The sequence below is a fragment of the Papaver somniferum genome, chromosome 1 (assembly GCF_003573695.1).
Source record: "Papaver somniferum cultivar HN1 chromosome 1, ASM357369v1, whole genome shotgun sequence".
In the NCBI taxonomy this organism is placed as follows: Eukaryota; Viridiplantae; Streptophyta; class Magnoliopsida; order Ranunculales; family Papaveraceae; genus Papaver; species Papaver somniferum.
Genome location: NC_039358.1, coordinates 179,708,838 through 179,733,423, shown reverse-complemented (window position 1 = coordinate 179,733,423; position 24,586 = coordinate 179,708,838). Strand labels below are relative to the sequence as shown.

Here is a 24,586-nt window from a genome sequence, read left to right as displayed (position 1 = left end):
CCTTTGCTTGTTGATTGATATTGATTGATCCTTGTACATTGGTCTTTGGTACCGTCCAAGTATTCCTTGTATTTGATAAAGACTCGCTATTGTTTTTAGCTTGAGTAAAAATCAAATCAAGAGAGAGATATTAACTCCTTGAGATACTTTTATCTAGATTGAGTCTGACTGTCTAGTTGATTCTCTAGCAAAGTATTTCGGAGTTAGTCCATACAGATTGCTAATCGAAATATTGGGTGGTGTTGTTAGACCCCCGTTTTTTAGTTTTTATTTATCTTAATGCTTCAAAAAAAAAATCCAAGGTAAACCTTTTTTTCCTTGTCTGGTTTCTCAGCGTTGTACGTTTAATATATGCTTTTATAGTTTTTGGTTTTTAATACTAGAACACCGCTGCCACGATAGGGAGGGCCGATCGAAAAGTATCACTTTTCCTAACACGGCGTGAAAGTATCACTTTTCCTGACAGGGCGTGAAAGTATTTTTTGTCCTGACACGGCGTGAAAGTATCCATTTTTCCTGACACAGCATGAAAGTATCACTTTTTCTGATACTATCACTTTTCTTGACACGACGTGAAAGTATCACTTTTCCTGACACGGGGTCAAAGTATCACTTTTCCTGACACAACGTGAAAGTATCATTTTTTTTGACGCGGGGTGTAAGTATCATTTTTCCTGACACTGGGTGAAAGTATCACTTTTCCTGACACGACATGAAAGTATCATTTTTCCTGACACCGGTTGCAAGTATCACTTTTCCCGGCGTGAAATTATCATTTTTCCTGACACAGGTGAAAATATCACTTTTCCTGAAACGGGACGAAAGTATCATTTTTCCTGACACGGTATGTAAGTATCACTTTTTCTGATTGCATAATGACTATGTATTCAATAGAAGGAAAAGATGGAGGGTGTTATCATCAATTAGGAAAAATATGATACATATGGAGTTATAACAATTGGACTAAAAAAAAGGGGTATTTTGGTATTATCAAGTGCAAACTACCAAACTATTTCCAATATTTTTTACCAAATTGCACATTTGTGCTAGGCTCCATAAAACTGACTCCCTCCCTACGGGTCTTTTGGATCCTCCGGTCGGTCGGCCCAATTAAACTCTCTCTGACCTTGAATTTTCATTAATAAAAAAATTATGTTTTTATCTGGGAAAACAAATAGATTAAATTTAGAAATAATTCTTAAAACCCCTTGCAAACAGGCTCTAACTTTTCTTTGTTATATCTTAGAGCTTTTTTTTCTTTGTTATATCTTGAGTTTTTTCCCTACCAGTTTGGGTAAACATGATTGGGTCTAATTTTCACAAAATTAGTCAAAAAGACCAAAACCAACAATTCTTGGGTGAAATAGAATCAACAAAATACTGTTCAGTTATCCATTTTGGATATTTCACCCAGGAAAAATAAAATAAAATAATACGTTTTACCTAAAATACCCCTTAACCTTTTAAACCCTTTTTTTCAAACATATTTTTTTTCTCTTCGTGAAGCAACAAACACGCAGAGCTTCGTTGTTGTTTTTTCTCTCCTCACCTGCAAGCTTCGTTCCTTTTTTCAGAGCGATTTTCGTTTCCTTTTCAGATCTGGGAGCTCAATCATGGTGATTAACGAAGTTTAGAATACTCTACTTTCAAATCATCTAATATCATCAAATCAGTAAGTTTGAAGTTTCAATTGATCCAATTTTGATTTGGTTTTTGTCTAATTGTTGTAACGCGTATCTGTGTTTGTCGATTTTGAAGTTTCTCTATCAATTTTTATGATGGGATTTTTGTTAATTTTTGGTTTTAGTTGTTGATTTTGATTATCCAGGGTTTTACTAATAACCAATTTTGGGTTTAGTTGGTGCTTCTAAACGTGATGATAATATTTGTCATGTCTCGAATCATGTTTTCTAGGGTTTAGTAATCTTATTTTCAATGTAATATACACAGATGCAAACCAAATTGATTAAAGTGATTTTAGTTTTTCATTGTTTGGATGTGAACTGAATTGGTATAATATCATCATGTGTGTTTCTTATGTTATTGTATTCAATTTGGTATAATATCATCATGTACTTAGTTTCCTGAGATCAGTTTCATATTAGAATTTCCAGTGATTAGTTTGTCTGTTCAATTTGGATGTGAACTGAATTAGTATTTTTATGTACTGCTTTTGTGGGTAAGAAATTTTCCTAGCATCAGTCATTGCATTGGCTTACTTTTTTTGCATAGAAGAAAGCTCTAACTGGGATGATGAGTATGAGTGTCACAATTCTACAGAACTCAGCACGATGTCTGGAATCCTCGAATGAACTATTATAACTACTAGGTTATTGTAATAGTTTAGCTTGTCTTACACCAGTAGTGAATGCACCTGATGGTGAAGTCTAGGCTAGTTGATTTATTTTCCAGTTTTTTAAAGCAGGATGAAACTAGCTTCATCCTTTACTTTTAGTCAACCTGTTTGTTTAATTTGGTTTTGTATTTTGTTTTTTATTCTCAATTGAATACATCCAGATTCATAAATGTTGTTTATATGTTCCTTGTAGATGGATCTTCATATTCTTTGTATGGTTATCCAGGATACGAATGCATGTCCATACCAAATTAATATGAAGTCAACAGTTGATGAGTTGAAGTCGCATGTGTGTTCTTATTGGAATAATATTTCACCAGACTCAATTCAGTTTGTATTTGACCACGAGGGGAAAAGCATGGTTGTTCAGTGATGTGAAGCTTCAGTCTTTCTTATCATTGTGTATTGTTAAGCAGTTGTCTTTCTTGGAGCTTCGTTTATTTGAACGTTTTCCTCTTCGTGTTCCTGATTTTGTTCGTGAACCTACAATGAGCGAGTTGCGTTTAGCATCAGACCCTAGCACATATCATTTGGTTATTCCTTGTCATCTTCCGAACATCGGTAAAGTGATTCGTAAACCTACAATGATGGAGTTGCTTTTAGGTAAAGACAATAGCTCAGATCAGTCACTTATTCCTTCCTCTCAAGAACTTGCTTCGTCTCAAGATATCCCCATGTCTCAAAAACGTGCATTTAATGGAAAGATGTCAGTTAAAAAATCTTGCAAGGCAGCTGAATGAGAGTTTATTATAAAAGGTGTTGGTCAAGATTTTAATGGAGGACGAGATGAAGCTCGTCTTGTTGTTCAAAAATATAACCATTTTTTTGGTCGCAAGGTCAGAGTCGTCAAGAGAAATCCAGAACGGTATACTGTGGAGTGTTTTTACAAGGGGAAATTGGATTGCGACTGGAGGTTCCATGCATCTCCGAAGACTTCCAATGTGAAGGGTCATTTATTCCTCAAAAGCTATAACGGGGAACATACATGTTGTGCTGGTTATAGTGACAGAACAAAGGATGATCCAGTTACGCACGAACTTGTCAAGAGCTTAATATATGACCAGATCAAACAGAATCCCAACAAGAAATACAGGGATATTGTTGATGTTTTCAAAAGTGATTATGGGTTAACATTGAGCTACGATCAGGCGCATGCCAGTAAAGAAATATGTTTCAAGGAATTGTATGGTGAGGACACTAAATCATACACTGACTTGGTTTGGTGGTGTGAAGCTGTGAAGAAAAACGATCCAGGAAGTCGGGATGATTTAGTTATTGAAGGTGACGAGTTTAAGAGTTTGTTCTTAGCCTTCGATGGTTGCATCTCGGGTTTCGAGTATTGTCGCCCGGTATTGTTCCTGGATGCTACTTTCCTAACTAGAAAATTTAAGGGTTGTCTTACGGCGGCTACCGGGAAGAATGCGAATAATGGTATGTCTTCTAGTTTAGATTCATTTTTGATGTCAGATTATAAATTTGAAAGAGATCCAGAGCTTGTTTTGATGTCAGATTATAGATGAAACCAGTTTCATCCTTAATTGGTGAAGTCATATTAGAGAATGAAACTGGTTTTCATTCTGTACAATAGAAGTTTCAGTCAGTTTAATGATTTTTATTTATTTTTTGTTTGTTTTGTTTCTGTAGGAATATTTCCTGTGGCATACGGTATAGTTTCAAGTGAAACTATTGACAATTGGCATTGGTTCTTGGAGAAATTAAAATCTATCTTGGGTCCTCGCGTACTAACTTTTATTTCGGATCGCCATGAAGGTTTGATCCAAGGGATTCATGATGTTTTTCCAACTTTTCATCATGGTTTTTGTTACCAGCATTTAAAGAACAATGTCCACCGTAAGACCAACAAGAAAAAGGGAGAGCATGGTGTTTTAATGGATTTGTTCAAACAATGTTTCTATTCATCAACACATGAAGGCTTTCGTGAAGGTATGCAAAAGTTGAAAGATATGGGATGTGATGGTCTTCACAAATTCTTGAGTGAACTTTCAGTGGAATGTTGGTCCAATGCACATTGTGAAGGTTGTCGTTATGGCGACATGTGTTCAAACATTGCAGAGTCATTCAATGCTTGGATTAGGACTGCGAAAGGTATGCCTATTGCAACACTAGTTAACTGGATTAGACTTAAGATAATGGATCAGATGAGTAAAAGGAAGTCGAAGGGGGCGGCGTGTAAAGATTCATTTGTCCCAGGCTAGAGAAAAAAGTGCAGGCTTCCATTCGTGATGGTGCTCAGTGGATAATAACCATGTCTGGTGACATGGAGTGGGAAGTACAGGACGACAAGTACACTTTTGCTGTTAATATTGCGAAGTTTTCCTGCAGCTGTAGGGTTTGGTTTACGGAGCAGTTCCCTTGTGATCACGCTATTGCTGTATGGTTTCAGCTAACATCAATGTTTACGAGTACATTAATCCGTATTTTAGCATTCTCAGCTTCAGTGCTTCGTATGATCGTCCTATCAAGCCCATTCCCGATTACGACAAGCCTATTGATGTTGCTGCTGGAGAGCTCGTGTACCCACCAACTGTCCTAGGAAAAAAACCTGGTAGGCCGAAGACGAAGCGGATTCCTAACACTGGTAGCGCAAGTTTCAAGAGACCAATTACGTGTGGTAACTGCAATACTCAGGTACGTCATAACAAGACGACATGTCCTCATCCTCCCGCAAAAAAGCAACATTAAGAAGCTGATTAAGAACATGTTTTTTCTTCTGTGCAGCGTCTTACTATGATATCTTTATTAGTTTTTTCTTCTCTGCAGCCTCTTGTTGCACATTTAAGACTCATTTACCGGGAATTATATTTTTGCAACTAGTATTTACCTTGAATTGTTTTTTTGTTCATAAAAACATATCTTGTGGAATTATTTTTTCAAGTATTTCTCTTCAGTTTTATAGTATATATCTTATAGTCTTCTGTTGTTTTTTTAATTGTACCATTCCCTTCAGTTTTCACTGTAAAATTTGAATGTTTGCGAAGATTCACATTTAATTGTACAGGATGTAACCAGTTTCACCCTTCCTATGTAGGAAAAAAATGAGATTTTTGGCCAGGGTGAAACTGGTTTCATCCTTCACATTCTGACAAAAAAAAAATCAACCTGCACACTCTGAAAATAGTTTTATACGGGCTAGGATGTAACGAGTTTCATCCTGCCTATTCTGGAAAAAAAAATTATATTTTTGGCCTGGGTGAAATTGGTTTCATCCTTCATATTCTGACAAAAAATATATATTTTCAACCTGCAAACTCTGAAAATAGTTTTATACAGGATGAAACCAATTACATCTTGTATATTCTGACAAAAAAAATGTAATCATTCTGGTTTCATTCTGCATATTCCATCACAATATTACATGAAAACTATTAGAAAATTGAAGTATATGCAATTTTCAGAAAACAATTTCATATTTAATTAACCTGCAATTAAGATATAGACGAATCCTGGATCATAAATGTATGCGAAGACAGAGTTCAAAAAAAAAAAAAGTCCTTCCAAATGAACTACATTGATAAAAAATTTATAAACAACCTAAATACATCAATCTTTCCAGCAACTATTATCATCAGTGAGGATTTCATATGCGAGATATATTCGTCTTGCGCTCATCTCCTCTCATACAGTATCTTTGTCTTTAAAAGAGTAACCGTTTGTCATTGCCCATTCCATGAAGTAGATAACATACACTAAAGAATCGGGACTGCAAGACAAATGAATATGTAATGTCAGTTCAAAATTATCTACTTAATTTTGAGAAGTGAGTTGCTCTGAAGACAAACATTCAAAATTAAGCACGGTTGGGAAGTGAGTTCTGCTCTGCGAATCAGCGATGGAATCGGCGAATTTTTTCTTCAACTTTCTCGTTTTCAGAGCAACTCCATCATTATTTCAGGTGATTTCAGCAAATATTTTCAATGATTGGTGATGATTTTTCTTTCATTATTGGTCTGAATAAGGATTTCAATTAAGTTTTTGAATTTTTTTTTGGAAAACGATGCATTCTGGATCGACGATGAGTAATAATAATTTTAGTTTCTTTTCTTCTGGATCTAATGAGAAACGAGTTGAGAGTGTAATTACTTCAGCAGTTCCATCTTTATATATTCCTGATGAAGATATTCATGAAAGTTTAGATGAATGGAAATTTAGCCTAATTGGGAGATTGGATTTTGTGAAGATTAAGTTTGTTGTTGCTGTCGAATCTCTGAAAAACAATGGAAAATATCAGGTAATTATCAATTGATTCCTTTGGGAAAAGGTTATTTCATTATTAAGCTAACAAATGAAGTTGATATGAAATATATCTAGAATGGGTTTTGGAAAGTGGATACTCAGATACTTAAACTAAGATTATGGGAGCATAACTTCAATCCTGCTGCTCAGAAATCTACTTCAGCTTTTGTTTGGGTGAATTTTCTAGGATTGGGAATTGAATACTGGAAGGATAAAATTCTTATGTCATTGGGTGATGCTATTGGAAGATCTATTAAGGTTGATGAAATAACATTCAAAAGGGAAGTAGGGTATTATGCAAGTGTTCTTGTGGAAGTGGATTTAGCAAATACAGTGCCTCATCATGTTTTGGTGAAAACTAAGTATGGTAGTTTTGAACAAGAAGTACAAATTCCTAAATTACCAGGTTTTTGCATCCATTGCAAGGTGGTGGGACATTTAGTTACAGAGTGTAGAGTGATGAGAAAAGAGGAAGTACATAATGAAAATATAGTACAAAAAAAGATTTGAAGGAAAAAGGAAAGAAGCAACAACAACATATTGGTTTTGATATCTGCTCAACATCAAAGTTTAATGAAGTTGAGAATATAAATGTAGCAACTCTTCACAAGTTAATTCTTCAATTCATGAGGAATTATTAAGTGATAATGAGGAAGTTGATGTTGTTATACCTCCTAGTGATGGTGGTAAATCTTCAGTTTTCTTTGGGGATAGTAATTCTCAAGAGGATTTTACTGAATTATATGTTGAGAAATTACTTAATGTGGCAAAGAGTATTCCTCCTAATCTGGTGAGTGCTAATCCATTTCATAGAGAAGATGAAAATGTGGTAACACAAATAAATGTCAGTGGAGCTGAAATACAAGAATTTTCTGCACTTGGATCTCCAAGTAAGTTTAATGTGTTGGTTGATGTGGTGGAAGAGCAGATAAGTGTTAATAAAGAAAAAGCTGGGACAAGCTTAACTGAGTTGAACAAAACAGTTAAAGGTAAGAATTCTGGTACTATTGCACCAACCAGAAAACAACCTTTAAGGAATTTAGTTAAAAAAAACAAAGAATTGAGGAGTCTTGGATCTTCTCAAACAACACTACATCAATGAGAGTCATGTTCCGGAATATCAGAGGCTTGAAGAGAATGAGAGCCAAAGATAAACTTATAAATTTAGTTAAACATTTTAATCCTTCATTACTTTGGATTGCTGAGCCTAAAATTAGGACTTCTCGAAATTATGTTAAGAATTTGAGGTTGCCAGGTATGAATCAGATGGTTATACATAATGCATTTAATGGTAGTAAGGCTAATATATGGTTATTCTGGCATGATTCCATTTCTACTCCAAATGTTATATCAACAACAACACAAGCAATAACTGTTAAAGTTGGAGAAGTACTTGTAACTGGAATTCATGCAGCTTGCTTAACTGTAGATAGAAGACAATTATGGGATGAATTGGTGAAGATTCAAGATATGAATATGCCATGTCTTATAATTGGTGACTTTAATGTAGTCTTGAGTAGTGATGAAAAAATTGGTGGTAGAAGACCTCTAAGGATTGGTATGAAAGAGTTTAGAGAGTGTTTAAATAGTTGTGAACTAATACAAGCTCCTAAAACTGGTATAAAATACTCATGGTGCAATAACAGAGTTGGGAAGAAAAGAATTTTATGTGATTTAGATAAAGATTTCTTTAATGTTAAGTGGCTGGAGAAATTTGATGGATGGCAATATAAGGTGGGTACTAGAGGGACTTCAGATCATGATCCCATAATGGGGAAGGCAGTGGAGATTCCTAAACCAAAAAACATTCCCTTCAGATATCAAACTGTGTGGACTTCTCATCCTGATTTTATTAATGTAATCAAAAGTTCTTGGGAAGAAAGTGTAACTGGAAATCCTGCATTTGTGTTCATGGCCAAGTTAAAAAGATTCAAAGAATTTATTAAAAAGTGGAACTGGGAGGTATTTAGTGATTTAAGAGTAAAAATGACTCAAGCTGAAGAAGAGGTGGAAAAGGCAGCAATGGTTTCTGATACAAATCCAGAGAATATTGAATTACTTAATGTTTTAATAACAGCTAGAAGAAAACAAGAGATAGTTGCCCAACAATTTAATGAACTTCTGAGAACTAAAGCTAGAGTCAAATGGGTAAAAGACGAGGAGAAAATACACCATTCTTTCATACTTCTATAAAAATCAGAAAAGCTCACAACAATATAGTGGAACTGGAGGATGATAATGGAAGTATGGTGACTAATCAAGCCCAAATAGCAGATATTTTAGTTAATCATTTCCAAAAAAAAAATTGACTATCAAACAGTGAGCTTTGATGAAATTTTTTTTGAGGTGATCCCAAAGATAATATCTGAAGAAGACAATATGTTTCTGGATGCAATTCCTTCTACTGCAGAAATCAAAGAGGCTGTATATGGAATGGATGCAAATAATTCTCCAGGCCCAGATGGATTTCCTGGAAGTTTTGCATATTTTCCTGGAGTATAGTTGGAAAATATTTGAGTAATGCCATTCAATATTGTTGGAGGTGTAAGTTCATTCCCAAAGGTATGAACTCAAATTTTCTATTTCTTCTCCCTAAAGTTCAAGGTGAAAAGAAAGCATAACAATTCAGACCTATTGGTCTTGCTAATTTTAGATTCAAGATTATAACAAGAATTATAACATCAAGAATCAGTACTTTGAATGGAAAAATAGTATCTTGTCAACAAGGAGATTTTATCAAAGGCAGAAATATTCATGAGAAAATTGTTTTAGCTTCTGAAATGGTGAATGAGTTGGATGTCAAAAGAAGAGGAGGGAATATAGGTCTAAAATTGGACATTACACAGGCATATGACTCATTGAGTTGGAATTTTCTCTTTGAGACATTAAGACATTTTGGTTTCTCAGAAGTAGGAATTGGATGGCTTAGAATATTGTTTGAGTCAGCAAAAATTTCAGTATTAGTGAATGGAGGTCCTTGTGGGTTCTTTAATGTGGGAAGAGGACTTAGACAAGGTGACCCTTTGTCTCCAATCCTATTTGTGATAGCTGAAGAAGTTTTAAGTAGAAGCATTTCTAAACTCATACAAGAAAGGAAGATTTTTCCAATGGTTAATGGAAATGGGTGTCAACTTTCACATATGCTTTTTGCAGATGATATTTTTGTCTTCTGTAATGGACAAAAAAAAATCATTGGAGAATTTAATGAAGATGTTAATAGATTACCAGAATGCTCCAGGTCAAGTAATAAATAAGATGAAGAGTAAATATTTTGTTGGTGGAGTAACTGAAAGAAGAAAAAGATTAATAGCTGAAAGCTTACAGATGGAACTTTCAAACTTTCCTGACAAATACTTGGGAGTGATTTTATGTCCTGGTAGAGTAAAAAGCTATCAAGTATGGGGTATGGTGGAGTTAATGCATAAAATGTTAGCTGGATGGATGGGAAAATTGTTGTCTTTTGCTGATAGATTAACATTGGTGAAGTCTGTGTTATGCAATGTACCTGTCTACAACATGTCTGTGTATAAGTGGCTAAAGAATGTCATAAAGGAATGTGAAAATATAGTAAGAAACTTCTTATGGTCTGGAGATCATGCAGTTAGGAAGGTCATTACAGTGAAGTTTGAGGAAATTTGTGCTCGAATAACTGAAGGTGGATTGGAAATTAGAAGATTTGAAACAATTAATAAAGCACTCCTCACGAAGTTACTATGAAAGATGCAAACAGAAGAGGTGGAGTGGACAAATTTCATGAATGCCAAGTATAAAGATAGAAATGGTGAATGGGTAACTAATTATAGAAAATCCTCAATCTGGTTAGGGATAAAATGAGTTGTGAATGAAGTACAAAAAGGAAGTATGTGGCTGGTTGGAGATGGAAAAGAAAATTCTGTGTGGAAGGATAAGTGGATTAAAGAATATACTCTAAATGAAATGTACCCAAATAATTCTTTCATTACACATCACAGAGATATGAAAGTCAGTGAACTGATTACCAATGGGGAATGGAATATACCTGCAGAAATGTTTACTTACTTTCAGCTAGTAGATTTACCAAGTATTGGCCATGGAAAAGACAAACTCATATGGACTAATGATTTGGATGGAAAATTTTCAGTAAAAGGTGCAGTGCAATTAATCAGAAAAAGATTTCCTTATGTTACTTGGGCAAAACAGGTATGGAATTCAACTATTCATCCTAAGATTTCAACTACTGTATGGAAAATTCTTAAAGGAGCATATACAACTGAGGAGAATTATAGAAACAAAGGATTCCACACTGTTTCAAAATGCTACTTATGTGGGAATGGGCAAGCTACAATGGACCATATACTGTGGCACTGTGATTTTAGTGAAAAAATCTGGCACTGGCTTGGGGGGATATTTAAGTTTCTGAACCCTTGCAAATTCATGGATGTATTGAAATGTGTTCAGAAGAAAATCCCAGCAGTAAGGGAAGTTTGGTTTATAAGTGCTTTCACTGTAATGGTGGAACTATGGTTTACCAGAAACAGAGCATGTTATGATGATGAAGATCCCAACTTGGTACAATTCAAAGTCAGGATAATGCAATTTACAAAAGAGAACAGTGTAAGAATGAAGGGTAGAATAAATGGATCCATGTATGATATGAGCATTATGACATCTTTGGGTATCAGAGGAGTGAAAGCTAAAACAACAGTGGTAAAAGAATGCATTTTTAAGTTCCCTGTACTAAATCAAGTGCTCATTTGTTGTGATGGAGCATCAAAAGGGAATCCTGGAAGTTCTGGGTATGAATTTGTTGGAAGGAGTAATACTGGAGGTTATCTTGGGGCAAAGGCTGGTGGTCTGGGCATAGCCACCAACTTCATTGCAGAAGTGATGGCTTTAATCTGTGCAGGTGAATGGGCTGTAAGAAGACAGTTCTTGAATGTTTATTTTATCCTGGATTCAAAAGAAATATTGCAGGCTTTCAGCTCAGGAAAAGTGCCTTGGATAGTAACAAACATATGGAAAAGAATAATGGAAAAGCTGCACAACATTTCCTTTAGACACTCTTTTAGAGAAATAAATTTTTCTGCAGATAAAATGGCGAAGAGAGGATCTTCATTAAGAAGAGGAGAAATAAAGACATATGAGGAGCAACCTATATTCTTGAGAACTCTAGAATGGAAAAAATCAATCTTATTTTAGGTTCTGCTAAATTTGTTGGGCTTATTGTAAGTTGGGCTAAACTGTATATGTATTTCTTTTTGTTTTCATTTAGTAAATTCTGTTATGGGCCTGTCCAAACATAATTTTTTGTAAAACTTTTTGTTGTTTTAGTAATAATATACATATGATTTAGAAAAAAAAAAATAATGTCAGTTCAAACTTCATTTCAGTTTGTATGTTATAATTTTTCAGTTCAAAGAGTTAACGACCTACCTTTCACCCTGTTGTGGACAATCTGATTTCACGACGACATCAATGTCATCCATACTACTACTTTCAAGGCGAATGCTAAGGAGCTGACTTACTCTTTGTGTCATTATTTTAGCATCCTATGAATAGTTTGAAGAATCTAGGAGAGAATTGTGGTGTGTCCAAGATCTGTCATGGATGTCATAGTAAAGCAATGTAAAATGTTCTTTCGCGTTCACCATCGGGATGAACAAGTGATGTGTATCGACATCAATATTCTCCAGTTCAGCATTTATCATCTCTGCCGCCATCATCTCATTTCCCGCAATGACATCAAGCTGAAAACAAATTGCAGACCTTAGTTCATTCATTTTAAAATGTAGGATTCAAATGTTTATATCAGGTTTTAAATCAGGTTTAACCCATGCAAGCGCGCTGAGAAAGATCGACTTGAAGTATCCTTTGGTATCACCGCCAGATTCAAACATTTGTCTCCATTTTGTGATTTTGAACTCCATAATAGTGTTCACCAATGGCTGATTGAAAACAAGTTGCTGGATGTGTTCTCCAGTAATACATACACCTCTATTTCTTTTCCAAACGTAGTTGCTGTATTTAAACAAGTTCAGCCAATTTCAGACAAGCACATAGGTTTCATTTTTTAACATGATGAAACCAGATACATCGTATTTTAAACTTAGCAGTCTTTTTACAAAAACACTTGCGGTAGAATGAAAAAAAATAACAACAAAAGAATGTGTGTACTTACCTTAAGTTTCCAGTTCCAAAGTACTCATTTATTAACTTTTATTCAGCTTCTCTTTCTCCGCCACTCAAGTAATTTTTCCACAACTTGTTGTTCTTTGTTAACTTCTTGAACTTATCTTCCTTTAGCTTCTTCTCTGCACGCTCATCCTCAACGGTTACAAACTCCGAACCATAATTCTTTCTATTCCTTTTATATACATTCTTCACTCTATTCTCAATCGATCCAAGTTGATTCATAACTGTCAGAGGTTCTGCTGCGATAATTTCTTCTTCGATGATTTCTGCTAGAGGAACTGGTGCTACCGGTTCTGCTTCGTGAATATCGTCAGTATCTGGATTTACGGCTCCACTGGTTTCACCTGCCTTGCTAGCGTCTTAAGGAACAACACCCTCCACTGGTTTTTTCATCTCTTGAGTGATTTTAAGATTGAAAAAGTTCTCAAGTGTAGTATGAACAACAATCTCAAGAGATGAAGATTGCGGAGTTTCGGTTGAGGCTTGAGTTGTGCTTTCAAGGCTTCCACTTGACTTTGAAAGTCTGAGATTGTCTTACCCTTTGCTTCCAAGTCAACATCCTTTACTTCCAACTCAGCATTCCTTGCTCCTAACTCAGCATTCAAGTGACAGATAATCTTATCTTTCTCTTCTAGTTCATTCTTCAACTTGGAAATATCATCTTCATCTTTGTTTTCTTCTTCCTTATCAAACAAGCATAATTGTTTCTCCTCTTCACTCCAGCTGCCAACAAAATCAACAACCTGCAAACATATAAACATATATTTTTCATTTCAGTTAAACAGGATGTAACTGATTTCATCATATGATAACACATGATGTAACTGGGTTTCATCCACATATAACACATGATGCAACTTGGTTTTATGGTTTTCATCCATCAATAACATAAGATGTAACTGGTTTCATCTAGTTATAATAGGGATAGATTTTTTAAAATGAATCTAAACTAAATCAACATAAGAAATAACTGGTTTCATCCGGTTATAATAGGGATAGGTTTTTACCTGATTGCTTGAAAGAGTTTCAAGCTTCCCCTCAATTTCGCAAGATACTTTATACAAGTCCCATCTTGCAAACCTTGGCCATGCTTCACTGTTGTCTTTCTTATTAATGTCTTTCATTTGCTCAAAAATCCATAACTGCAACAACAAAAGATAGAAGATGATACTCACCACATGATTCATTTAATGTAAAAAAAATATATATTCAAAAGATTGAAGATGATACTCACCAGAAAATAGAAGCTGCAGCCATTGATAGAGTAAAGTGTCTTGTGTACGACTGCAACACTTTGCATTAGATGCTCATGGATAAGATCCGGCCATGAAACTCTATTAATGCTATCGATTGACTGTAGGTAGTTCAAATACTTGTAGTTGATAGACATACCTCCGGTGTTTATGAAGAAGATTGTACAGAACATGAACAACAACAAAAGTATCACCAACTCTTCTTCTTTGCCTTCTTCATTTATAACAGCCTTTATTCCTTCAACGATGTAGATCTTATCCAATTTGTCCCCAGTATTCTTCTCTTTGTATGTCCTTTTCTTCTATTTGGCTCCAGTTTTCTTCTTTTCACCTTCCCTTTTCATCTCATCATCCCTTCTCTTTGGCTCCAGAAAGTACTTTGTGTAAAATGCAGAAGTTTTCAAACTAGGGTCTTCTTTTGGTCCATAAAGTTTTCTATCGTCTTCACTCATACGTATTCTCTGTATTTTGAAAATAACAGCAAGATGGTTTGGATCGGTCTTGAAAACGTGATCACCAATCTTGAATGCTAACTCGTTCGGGTGAAAACTTCTTATGATGAACTCTAACGCCCTTGGAGCTTTGCTACATTCGACCTTGCCCAGCTTTCCTTCTGTGATCGCCTCAATAAAGTTCCAAAATTTAGTCTTCCTTAATACATCCTCTTGTCTTTTAGTAAATACCAGTGAACCCAGCAAATCAACTGTCGGTTTCATGTTTGATCGGAACGTTTTCTTCCCTTCCTTTTTATCCGACTTGTCTTCATCCATTTCGGCATCCACATCATCCACATTCCTTGTGCTTGATTCACCACCCACGTTCACATCATGCTTATTCTTGGTTCTTCTTTCAGCACCAGCTCTCTTCTTACTCTTCTTGCTACTGTTTCCTGCAACAATTTGGATGAAACCAGTTAAATCATATTTTAAATCTGGATGAAACTCAATTACATCCTATCTTTAAAGCTAGATGAAAACCAGTTTCTACAGGTATCAGATGAAACCCAGTTACATCCATGAATATAACATACAAACTATTATTTGGCTTGTAATCAGTAAGATCATCCATGATAACATAATAAATCAATTACATCCTATCAGATACAAAGAACTAACCAAAACAAACAACTATACAGATTAATGTTGTGATTAGTTCAGTTTCATCGTGTTTACCCAATAACAAAGAACTACACAGATTCCATCGTGTTTACCCAGTTACATCCTAACTTAAACTGAGATGTTTAGTTTAGTTTTTCCAAAATGAATCAACGCATATTGTCTACATCCTAACTATACAGATTTCATCCATCATCTGAAATTAGTCTACATCCTAAATACACCAACAGTATGATGTTATTAGTCCCATAATCATTAAATTTAAGACCACCAACAGATGCAAACCAGTTACATCCTAACTTAAAGTTATATGAAAACCAGTTTCAAACACCTGCTGAGCATCACTTCGATTATGCCTATTCTGTAACCAAATGCAAACCAATTTCGCAATCAATCCAACACATATCCAGATGCAATCCATAACATACAATTTCATACAACAACCAAATTAAATCCTGTTAAAATTACGACCAAAATCCACAACATACAATACTATCATGCTATTAGTCTCATATTCACTGCAGATGTATCTTTAAACCTGAATGAAACTGTTTGCATCCAGTTTTAATCTGCTGAAACAATATACACTGCATATTAACACTGGATGGAACCAGTTCCATCCTGCTTTAAACCTGCTGAAACAATTCAGATACCCAGATGAAAACCAAATTCACTCAATTTCACTTCAACCAATTTAACATTGAAAATACTTAAATAACCATATGCAAACCAATTTCATCTAAAACATATTAATTGAAATGAAAATAAAACAAGCAATTCAACACATTAATCTACTGAAATGAAAATAAGAACAGCCAATTCAACAAATTAATCATGCAATTCTGAAAATAAGAACAAAACAAAGTTACGGTTTGAAAACTTACTAGTTTTAGGAGACATTCTGTGGATCGATTGAAACCCTAACTCTTCCAATACACTGAAATGATTGGAAACCTAATTCTTAGAATATGCTAGAAACCTCTCATGATGTAGTGTTGATGGTGTTTGCAGACGGTGAATGAAACCAATTTTATGACGGTGTTGATGTTGAGCAAACGGTCGATGAAACTGATTTCTGGTAGTGATGATTGTTAGGAGACGGTGGAGGAAAACGATTTCTGGTAGTGATGATTGTTAGGAGACGGTGGATGAAACTAGTTTCTGGTAGTTTTGGGTGTGGGGAGACGGTGGAGGAATTTGGTGGTTTGAAAACTTACTGGTTTGTGAGAAGATGAAGATGAAGGACGTTAGTGGTTTTGTTGAAGAGAGAGGGAGAATGTGGTGGGTTTTGGTGGATGTGGCAGTTACAAAAGGGTAGTTGCGTCCGTTTCAACTAAAAAACTCTCCCGTCTATTTGACCCAGGTGAAATGTTTACCCGTCCATTTGACCCAAAAAAATATCCTTTTGGCTAAATAGCCCATTTTCTGTCTAATTTTTAAGTGTAGAAATCGGAAAGTTCATAGCCTCTTCTCACTTGTTTCTTTTCGTTGCAACTTAATTGCTAATTACATCATCGCACTTTCCCGATTATACTTGATGTATCAGTGTACTATGACTACGTATTACCTACGGCAAGAGACACATGAATAGCATAAATAATACTAACTAGCAACTTACACTTCTATTACACTAACATTACATGACTTAAACATTGTAAATACGAGGAGGGATTCCCTCACACTTTTATTATCACACTATCTCACATGTAGGGCGTCATTTTTGCGAATAAAAACCAAATCGTAACGGATTTGAGACTAATATTTTTGGGTGTTACTATTGCAAATCTCTACATTCTTACCAAAAATGAGCGTATTCTGAGAAGTACAACACCACCATCTACTACTACTTCGAAAATGAACCGCTGAAAATCGGCGGATTTCTGACCGTCGAAATTAAGACCGGTAGATGCTACGGTTTCAGATGCTACGGAAAATAAATACTCCCTCCGTCCTAATTTACTTGCCAAAATTGATTTTTGCACACAGATTAAGAAATATAGAGAGAGTAGATTTTTTTCCAAAATTACCCCAAGCTAGTAATTAAGATACATAGTTTTTGAAGGTTATTATTGGGGCGTCACACTCCAATAGAGGGGCTTCACTTGGATTCTTAATGTCCAAAAAAGTAGTTATGGGATATCCTAACACATATACAAAATGTCTAGCTTACCCTTTAACTAAAATAAAACTTAAAAACCGTAGAAGTGATTTTACGTCCAGGTTAGGATTAATTCCAACCGTAAAATTTTATTTGCATGTAGTTTAACGTCCAGGTTTGGATTAGTTTCCAACCGTAAAAGCTCATTTTACGTTCAGGTTTCTTTTAATTCCAACCGTAAAATCCGATTTTACGTCCAGTTTTCTTTTAATTCCAACCATAGAAGTGATTTTACGTCCAGGTTTAGTTGAATTCCAACCGTAATTTTCAATTTTACGTCTAGATTTAGTTGAATTTCAACCGTAATTTTCAATTTTACGTCTAGGTTTAGTTTACTAAATTTTCCTTTCGTCAATCTAGTCGTAAATTTCAATTTTACGTCCAGGTTCCTTTTAATTCCAACCGTAGAAATTGATTTTACGTCCAGGTTTTGATTGATTCCAACCGTAGAAATTGGTTTTACGTCCAGGTTTGGATCGATTCCAACCGTAGAAATTAATTATTATCTAATTAAATTAAATAAAATTAAAATTAACTAAAGGGTTATTCGATCATTACAAAATTATTTGAGATAAGGGGTTTTTGATATTACTTCTGAGTGACCCGTTTTTTACATATCTAGTTTTCCGGTCTTTACTTAAAGAATTTAAAACAAAAAAAAATAAAGGATATAGGAGAGAGGAGAATTTAAAATTGCGTATGGGAAATAGAATTATACAATTCTCAATAATATGACCTGATTCCAACAGAGGGGTAAATTAGAATAAAAAGTGGAAAATATGAAACTTTGGCATGTAATTATGTAATTTAAGACAAAAAAAATCCCAAATTTTGACAAGTAAACTATGACGGAGGGAGTAGCAAATTAGATGCTACGAAAATCACCCAAAAAACTAACTACCTCGATACAACAACCATGTAAACATACATCGTCCGTTGTTGGTCCATCCACAACAACCATGTAAACATACATCGTCCGCTGTTGGTCCATCCAACATCAAATCCCTAAAGAAAAATATTAACCTCGATCACCCTCACAGAAATCATTACAATCTTCAAAAGAGAAGGAATTAAGAGAACATGAATGTTTTGGACGCACATATTTACATAACCGTTAAATCATGGGGACCAATTTACCGTTCTTGTTTTTCCTTTCAGTTCCTTTTTTTTTTCTTTTTTTGGCTGCCTTTAAGAAGGTAGGTGGCAGATGTCGAGAATACCCACCTGGGTGAAATATGAAATCTGGTGGTTGATGATGAACAACAAACTCGGTTTTTACTACTATGGCTGATACTCGGGATTAAAAGCAAGGGCTTCCCTGTAAATGAGCTCCTTCATCTGTTCCTCTGACAATGCGTGTTGCTCAAAATCAAAATTGAAAGGAGTTATGCACATTGGCTCATCACTAATGTCGTGCAAGGTCGCTAGATATGGATGAGCCAATGCATCTTCAACTACACCCACCACCACCAAAAGAAAACAAATTCAGTAAGCATTACAATATCTGAAGAAGAAACTCTTAAGAAAGATAGAAGCCACGAATTAGCAAGCTTACCTGTAATCCTAACTCTAGGATCAAAAGTTAGCATCTTTTCAACAAGATCAATAGCAGACGGATGAACATGAGGAAACTTCTCAGTGAGTGACTGCCGAGTGTGACGAGGAAGCTGTCGGATGTATCTCTTTGCATTATCATTCACAAATCCCAAGTCAGCTTCAGATGGAGTGCCGATAAGCTGTACATGTGAAACACTCTTACTCTCAGCAATAATGAGGACAGATAATCAGCCAAAAGCATATATTTTGAGATGTTGAAATATTCATAGATTTTCTGTATAAAGAGCATGAAAAAAAAAAAATTACGCTGGCTACCCGAATCTATGTCTATCCATATGCTTAATTAAATTATAGCAAGAACTAACAAACATGAAAAAAGTAAAAGTAATCCCAAGCATGCCAGGTAAGGCCATTAGAAACCAAATGCAAGCACTAGAAAAGTGAAAATCTCAGGCTAGATGTGTGGGTTCTGCGAAACCAGATGTTTAAATGTTCGGGTTAGTAATAACAGATTGATTCAGAACATTAATCATCTGAGGCAAAAGCAGAATATTCACTAGATTTCTCAACATCAACAAATTATAGCAAATCTCACATTTTCAAAGATGCTTAAGTGGGTAAACACAATCTCCCCGTGCATGGTGAAGGTCAAACTAGTCATTACATAAGTTTGTACTGTACTTCTAACAAAAAAGAAAAATGACTACACATGGTCCGAAAGGTGGAGAAATTTTGACAAAGCCGACATGAAGTACACTATGTCGTACAGTTACACTGACTGTAACTAAACTTATCATGCGAAAAAAGTGTCACATTTCATATAACTCAATTTCCTACTCGTCAAAGTTCTATAATAAAATCCATTCAGACATTCTAAGAGCGTGACTGTAGTCTAACACTCTCTTTCTTAAAGTATGAATACTTGAAGTGAGACGTTAAGCGAATTCTAACACTAACTCTTTTTAAGCTTACCATGGTGCTTCTGCATACTTGATAAGAGCATACATGCAGTGTTAAAAGTAATATAGGACTTCACGGTCAAATAGTTGTTAGGGTGGGCTGAAGGTAATAACTGATATAGAATAATGCTACTACCTCCAACAGTAAACGTAGCTGGTGCACATGATCTCGACCGGGAAAAAGAGGCTTACGGTCCATCAATTCCATGAAAATGCAGCCTACAGACCACACATCAATTGCAGCAGTATATTCTGATGAGTTCAATAAGAGTTCTGGTGCTCGATACCATCTTGTTACAACATACTCTGTCATAAAATCAGTTTCCGAAGTGATGCGTGCAAGTCCAAAGTCACAAATCTTTAAATCACAATTCGCATTCAGGAGAAGATTGCTAGGCTTCAGATCCCTATGCAGAACATTCGCGGAGTGTATGTATTTCAATCCACGGAGTATCTGATACAAAAAATACTGGACAATAAAACATTGAAGAGAAACTGTGTCAATTGTGTTTCTAGTAAAAATCCAGGAATAGAAGTCGAACAAAAAAAATATACAAACTATACACATAGTAAACACAGAAAATGGGTATGAACTATTGAGGGATTGATGGGTTTCCGGCATCAGGGATGATGACTATTGAACTGTATGAACATGCTTAGGAGTTGGCCCCATACATTAAACAAGCATCAAAAATTATAAAGGGATTAAACTTGAAGAATTCATTGTTATTGTTACATTGCCTAGGAACTTAACCTTCAAAAAAGTTTCTAGTTAGGCACCATGACTGAAGACTGGAGCATAATATCCATTATGTCTCTAGAGTAATCTCCATTTTGTACAAAGTGCCCAAGCTTGAATGAGCCCTGAGATGAATCTCATATGATGGGTATCAACGCTGAGTGCCTTTTCATATTGCTCTGTTTTTTTTTATAGTGAGAGAGCTATATATATTAGAGAGATTAATTGCTTGCTCATAACAGAATATTACTACAATTTCCTCATTAAGAATAAGGATAGTAACTTGGTCTATAAGAAAGAAAGAGAAACAAATCTTATATCTATTTGACTATTATATATACAATGCGAGTAAAGTGTTGTGAGACTTTCGGGGTTGCGCGGTGAAAGCTTGAATATTTAATGCACGGAAAACAGAATTTGGATCTTAGAACCACGAGTGGTTTCTTTTTTGGATAACATGAAAGATCCAACGCGTATAGGTTTTACTGTCCAAGCATAGTACAAGAATTGTTGAAACCGCTAGTGCTAGGTTCCTTAACAGAAGTTTCGTGGATTTTTTTTTTCGAAGCATTCGTGGAATTTTTTGGGGTTGTGCTTCCTACTTATTGTATCTTTTTGCTCAGTTTGTATCAGAGGTACCAAAAGTTAGAGACCCATTTATGCATGAGACCAGAACTCAGCAGAGAGATTGTTTAGCTGATGAAAATTCTGTATGCTTCAATCAGAAATCCACAATATATCACCAAGAAGCATACTCGAGGGTTTTGGATGAGTAAATTGACAGGTCAGTTCTAATCTTGGGTTTTTTTAACTACGGGTCGGTGGACAACTGGACAAACAAAACAAAAATACAACCTATTAATGACAAAAAAAAAAGAAAAAAGTAATAATCATAAGCCACCAAAGTACCTGACAATGCTCCTCGGATAAGGCTTGGTTTGAACGAATAATCTGATGAAGATCAGTGTCCATCAACTCATATGCGATATAAACATCATTAAAGGCCCCTCGATCAGGTGGTGGTATTATATCTCTGATTGCCACTACCTATAAGGCAAATACAATTTCCATCAGTTAACACAGCATCAGCTTTTTCTAAATTTGTGAGCAGTCAAAATGCATAAGGTTCTTTGCTGATATAATATAAAAAGTTCGACAATGGGCGTGAACAAGATAGCCTAAAAAAGGAGTTTACACATTGTTGGTTTCAAACTTGCTTTTTATGTTCCAATACTCCCTAATGGTCCAATATTCACAGCTATAGATTTTAATTTGTAGACTTAGACTCAAAATCTAAAAGACACTCACACTCTCCACTGATTGAGTCACTCAATAGTTGAAGAAACCAATTCACAACAAGACAACGAGTTATTGAGAAATTTCTCGACTATTACTCGGTTACAAGACTATAATTGCTACCATTGTGGTACTTGGCTGCCTAAAAGAGAATTACGTATATCAATTGGGAAAAAACTGAAAGCAATTATTAATTACCAATACAAAAAGGGAAATTCTGCAATAATCAAAATTAGAGATGGCCAGTATAACTTTCATGTCTCCCAACAAAAATCTACTTTTAATCTGGGAAAAAAGATTCAAAAAAGTTTAGGTGGACGTTTGATTCATTAAAGTTAAAACTAGATCCAGATACCCCCAAGTACATTGAAAAGGATTATAGATAGTGCTTAGAAAAGGTAATTAGGACACCGGGGTTTGTCTCCAAAAGATGAGTATAGTATCGAACAGGTTGTCTACCAAACATCAGCTTTACTTTCAGCAGACAAAAAAGAAAAGCACAGACATACTTAAAGATAGAGAGAAATATAGAAAAAGAAGAGAGCTTATACATGGCATTCGTGTTCGTAAAAAATGAAAATCATAATATACATCTAAATGTCAAATGAGTCACGAGTAAGAAAAAAAATGCTCGTTATGCCTCTCAGACCAACAATTTAACCTGTCAGAGGTGTAGAGTGTAAACGTCTTATTGTTCACTGACCTAAATTCAATTGAAATAACACAAACCATATTTCCACTCAATGCACATGTGTGACGGTCACCCAATCTAGTTGTTTTATCACTAAACGCAGAGGGAAACACCAACTGAACATTAGAAACGTCAAATGACAGTGGTTTCCAATTTCATGTTTTAAGTTTCAAGTGCTAAGAGGTGTACAATGCGGATCACAAATTCAATTAAGATGTTGATATATGGTAATAGTTTAACATAAGTAAGGTTAATATCTTTAGATAGAATCAAAATAGAAAGAAACAATGAACAAAAGCAAGGTTCGGAATTACAAAAGATCGGAACTAAATAATGTTATAACGACAGTGGCAAATGTATGTTGGCACAAAACTGGGCAACGTATTAGAATGAGAATAAGTTGTAAGGTGGGTGCAGGAGAGGAAAATGTGACTGAACCAATGTCATGTCAAACAAGATTCAAGATTTTCAATGAAATGGTGAGATTTTAAAAAAAAAAAAATGTTTGTTTTCTTGCACATCCAAGTGACATTTTAAATCAGGGTAGCCCCCTCAGTAGACATTAAATTCAATCCAATGGATATTAAAAATATTTGATCATTGCATATATTTGTAATGAATGAAAAAAAAATCATAAATGAATGTACTCACTGACGTTTTCATGATCCATATGGCGAAGAAGCTTAATCTCACGTAGAGTCCTTTTGGCATCAATCTTGTTGTCAAAAGCATTAGCAATCTTCTTAATTGCAACTTGTTCACTAGTCTCAGAATTCAAAGCCGAACTAAATTTTCAAAAAAAAACGAGAATGATAATTCAAACAATAATTTTTTTGCTTCTCTTCCAAGGTGTATATTAGAAAACAAATGAAATGAGGATTACCAAACGATTCCGTAGGCGCCTTTGCCGATGGGCATGATTGGAGGTTTGTATTTAGCAGTAACCTCAAAAATATTCCCAAATATGTTATATTGAATAAATTTCCCACCATGGCTTAGGGTCGCTGGAATATTTTCCATTCCACCACCACCTTCGGATGCTGATGGTGGTTGTGGTCCTTCCCCGGCTGTAACCCCAGACGGTGCCTCTCCCATCACCGTATCAGTAGCTGCCGCTTCTTGGGTTCCATCCATTTCGTCCCTCTCTCTCTATTTCTCTCTTTCTCTCTGTCTGTCTAATAAGTTATATTTGGTTCAGATTCGAAACCCTAGAAAATAGAAACAACAAATAATACTCAGATCAATCTCTCTCTAAACGTGAAGAAATTAGGTCAGGATAATAATACTAAGAATGATGAGATTTGAAGAGAAAAAAAATTACATTCTTTTTCTTTCTTTTCCTTTTTTGGTATATAATGATTTAAGATCTTGTAATAAAGAAAACATTGTAGCTAAAAATAAAAAATAGATAAATTTGTTCCCTCGCTTTCTCCTTTTTATGCTCCGGTGTCCAGGCCTGTCAACGGTAGCTATCGAAACGGATATGGCATCTACCATATCCGTTACCGATAGATTACCGGATATTCGATATCCGATAATATCCGACTGATATTCGAAATTATTTTCGTTATCCTTTCGATAATAATGTCAGTTATCCGGTAATATCCGATAGTAATTCATTATAATAAAAACAATGTAAGTTATTTTTTAGTCTTTCTCTAATTTCATAAATTACAAAAAAAAAATCAAAGAAACCCTAAGGAAATTCAACTAAACAAAACCAAATACCTTGATCAAATGCACAATTTGACTTTAAAATCATTACATTAAATTAGATTTAAACAAAACTCAAATCTTCTCCATCAATATTGAAAAATTCTCCGCTTTTCTCACAAGCAATAAAAATTAGTTGTGTTTTTGTTCTTACATAATATTTTTATTTCTACCACTCTTCACATACTACCAAGCTAACTACTAAGGGGCTGTTTGGTAACCATTATTTTAATGGATTATCATCCCATAATCCATTATGCAGATTATAATGGATTCTATATGTGTTTGGTAACCATTATAATAATTGCTTATTTTAATCATAAT

At 35.0% G+C, this 24,586-nt stretch overlaps 2 protein-coding genes across 3 annotated transcripts; one reads left to right on the top strand and one right to left on the bottom strand.

Moving 5' to 3' along the window:
- Positions 1–7,708: 7,708 nt before the first annotated feature.
- Positions 7,709–9,112, top strand: LOC113355121. Its single transcript, XM_026597903.1, has 2 exons — positions 7,709–8,758; positions 8,969–9,112. Exons 1-2 carry the CDS (start codon positions 7,709–7,711, stop codon positions 9,110–9,112), a joined length of 1,194 nt encoding a protein of 397 aa, XP_026453688.1.
- Positions 9,113–18,078: 8,966 nt separating this feature from the next.
- LOC113308994 (mitogen-activated protein kinase homolog MMK1-like) lies at positions 18,079–23,935 on the bottom strand. 2 transcript variants are annotated; one of them, XM_026557437.1, is made up of 7 exons: positions 23,871–23,935; positions 23,433–23,757; positions 23,205–23,334; positions 21,472–21,609; positions 19,960–20,292; positions 18,863–19,043; positions 18,079–18,761 (listed from the first exon to the last, which is right to left on the bottom strand). In XM_026557437.1, the coding sequence occupies exons 2-7, from the start codon at positions 23,681–23,683 to the stop codon at positions 18,589–18,591; spliced, it is 1,206 nt and encodes a 401-aa protein (XP_026413222.1). In that variant the 5' UTR covers positions 23,684–23,757; positions 23,871–23,935; the 3' UTR covers positions 18,079–18,588. The 2 variants fall into 2 exon arrangements, with proteins under 2 accessions (XP_026413222.1, XP_026413214.1); XM_026557429.1 differs by having other exon boundaries at positions 23,433–23,923.
- Between the last annotated feature and the right edge of the window lie 651 nt (positions 23,936–24,586).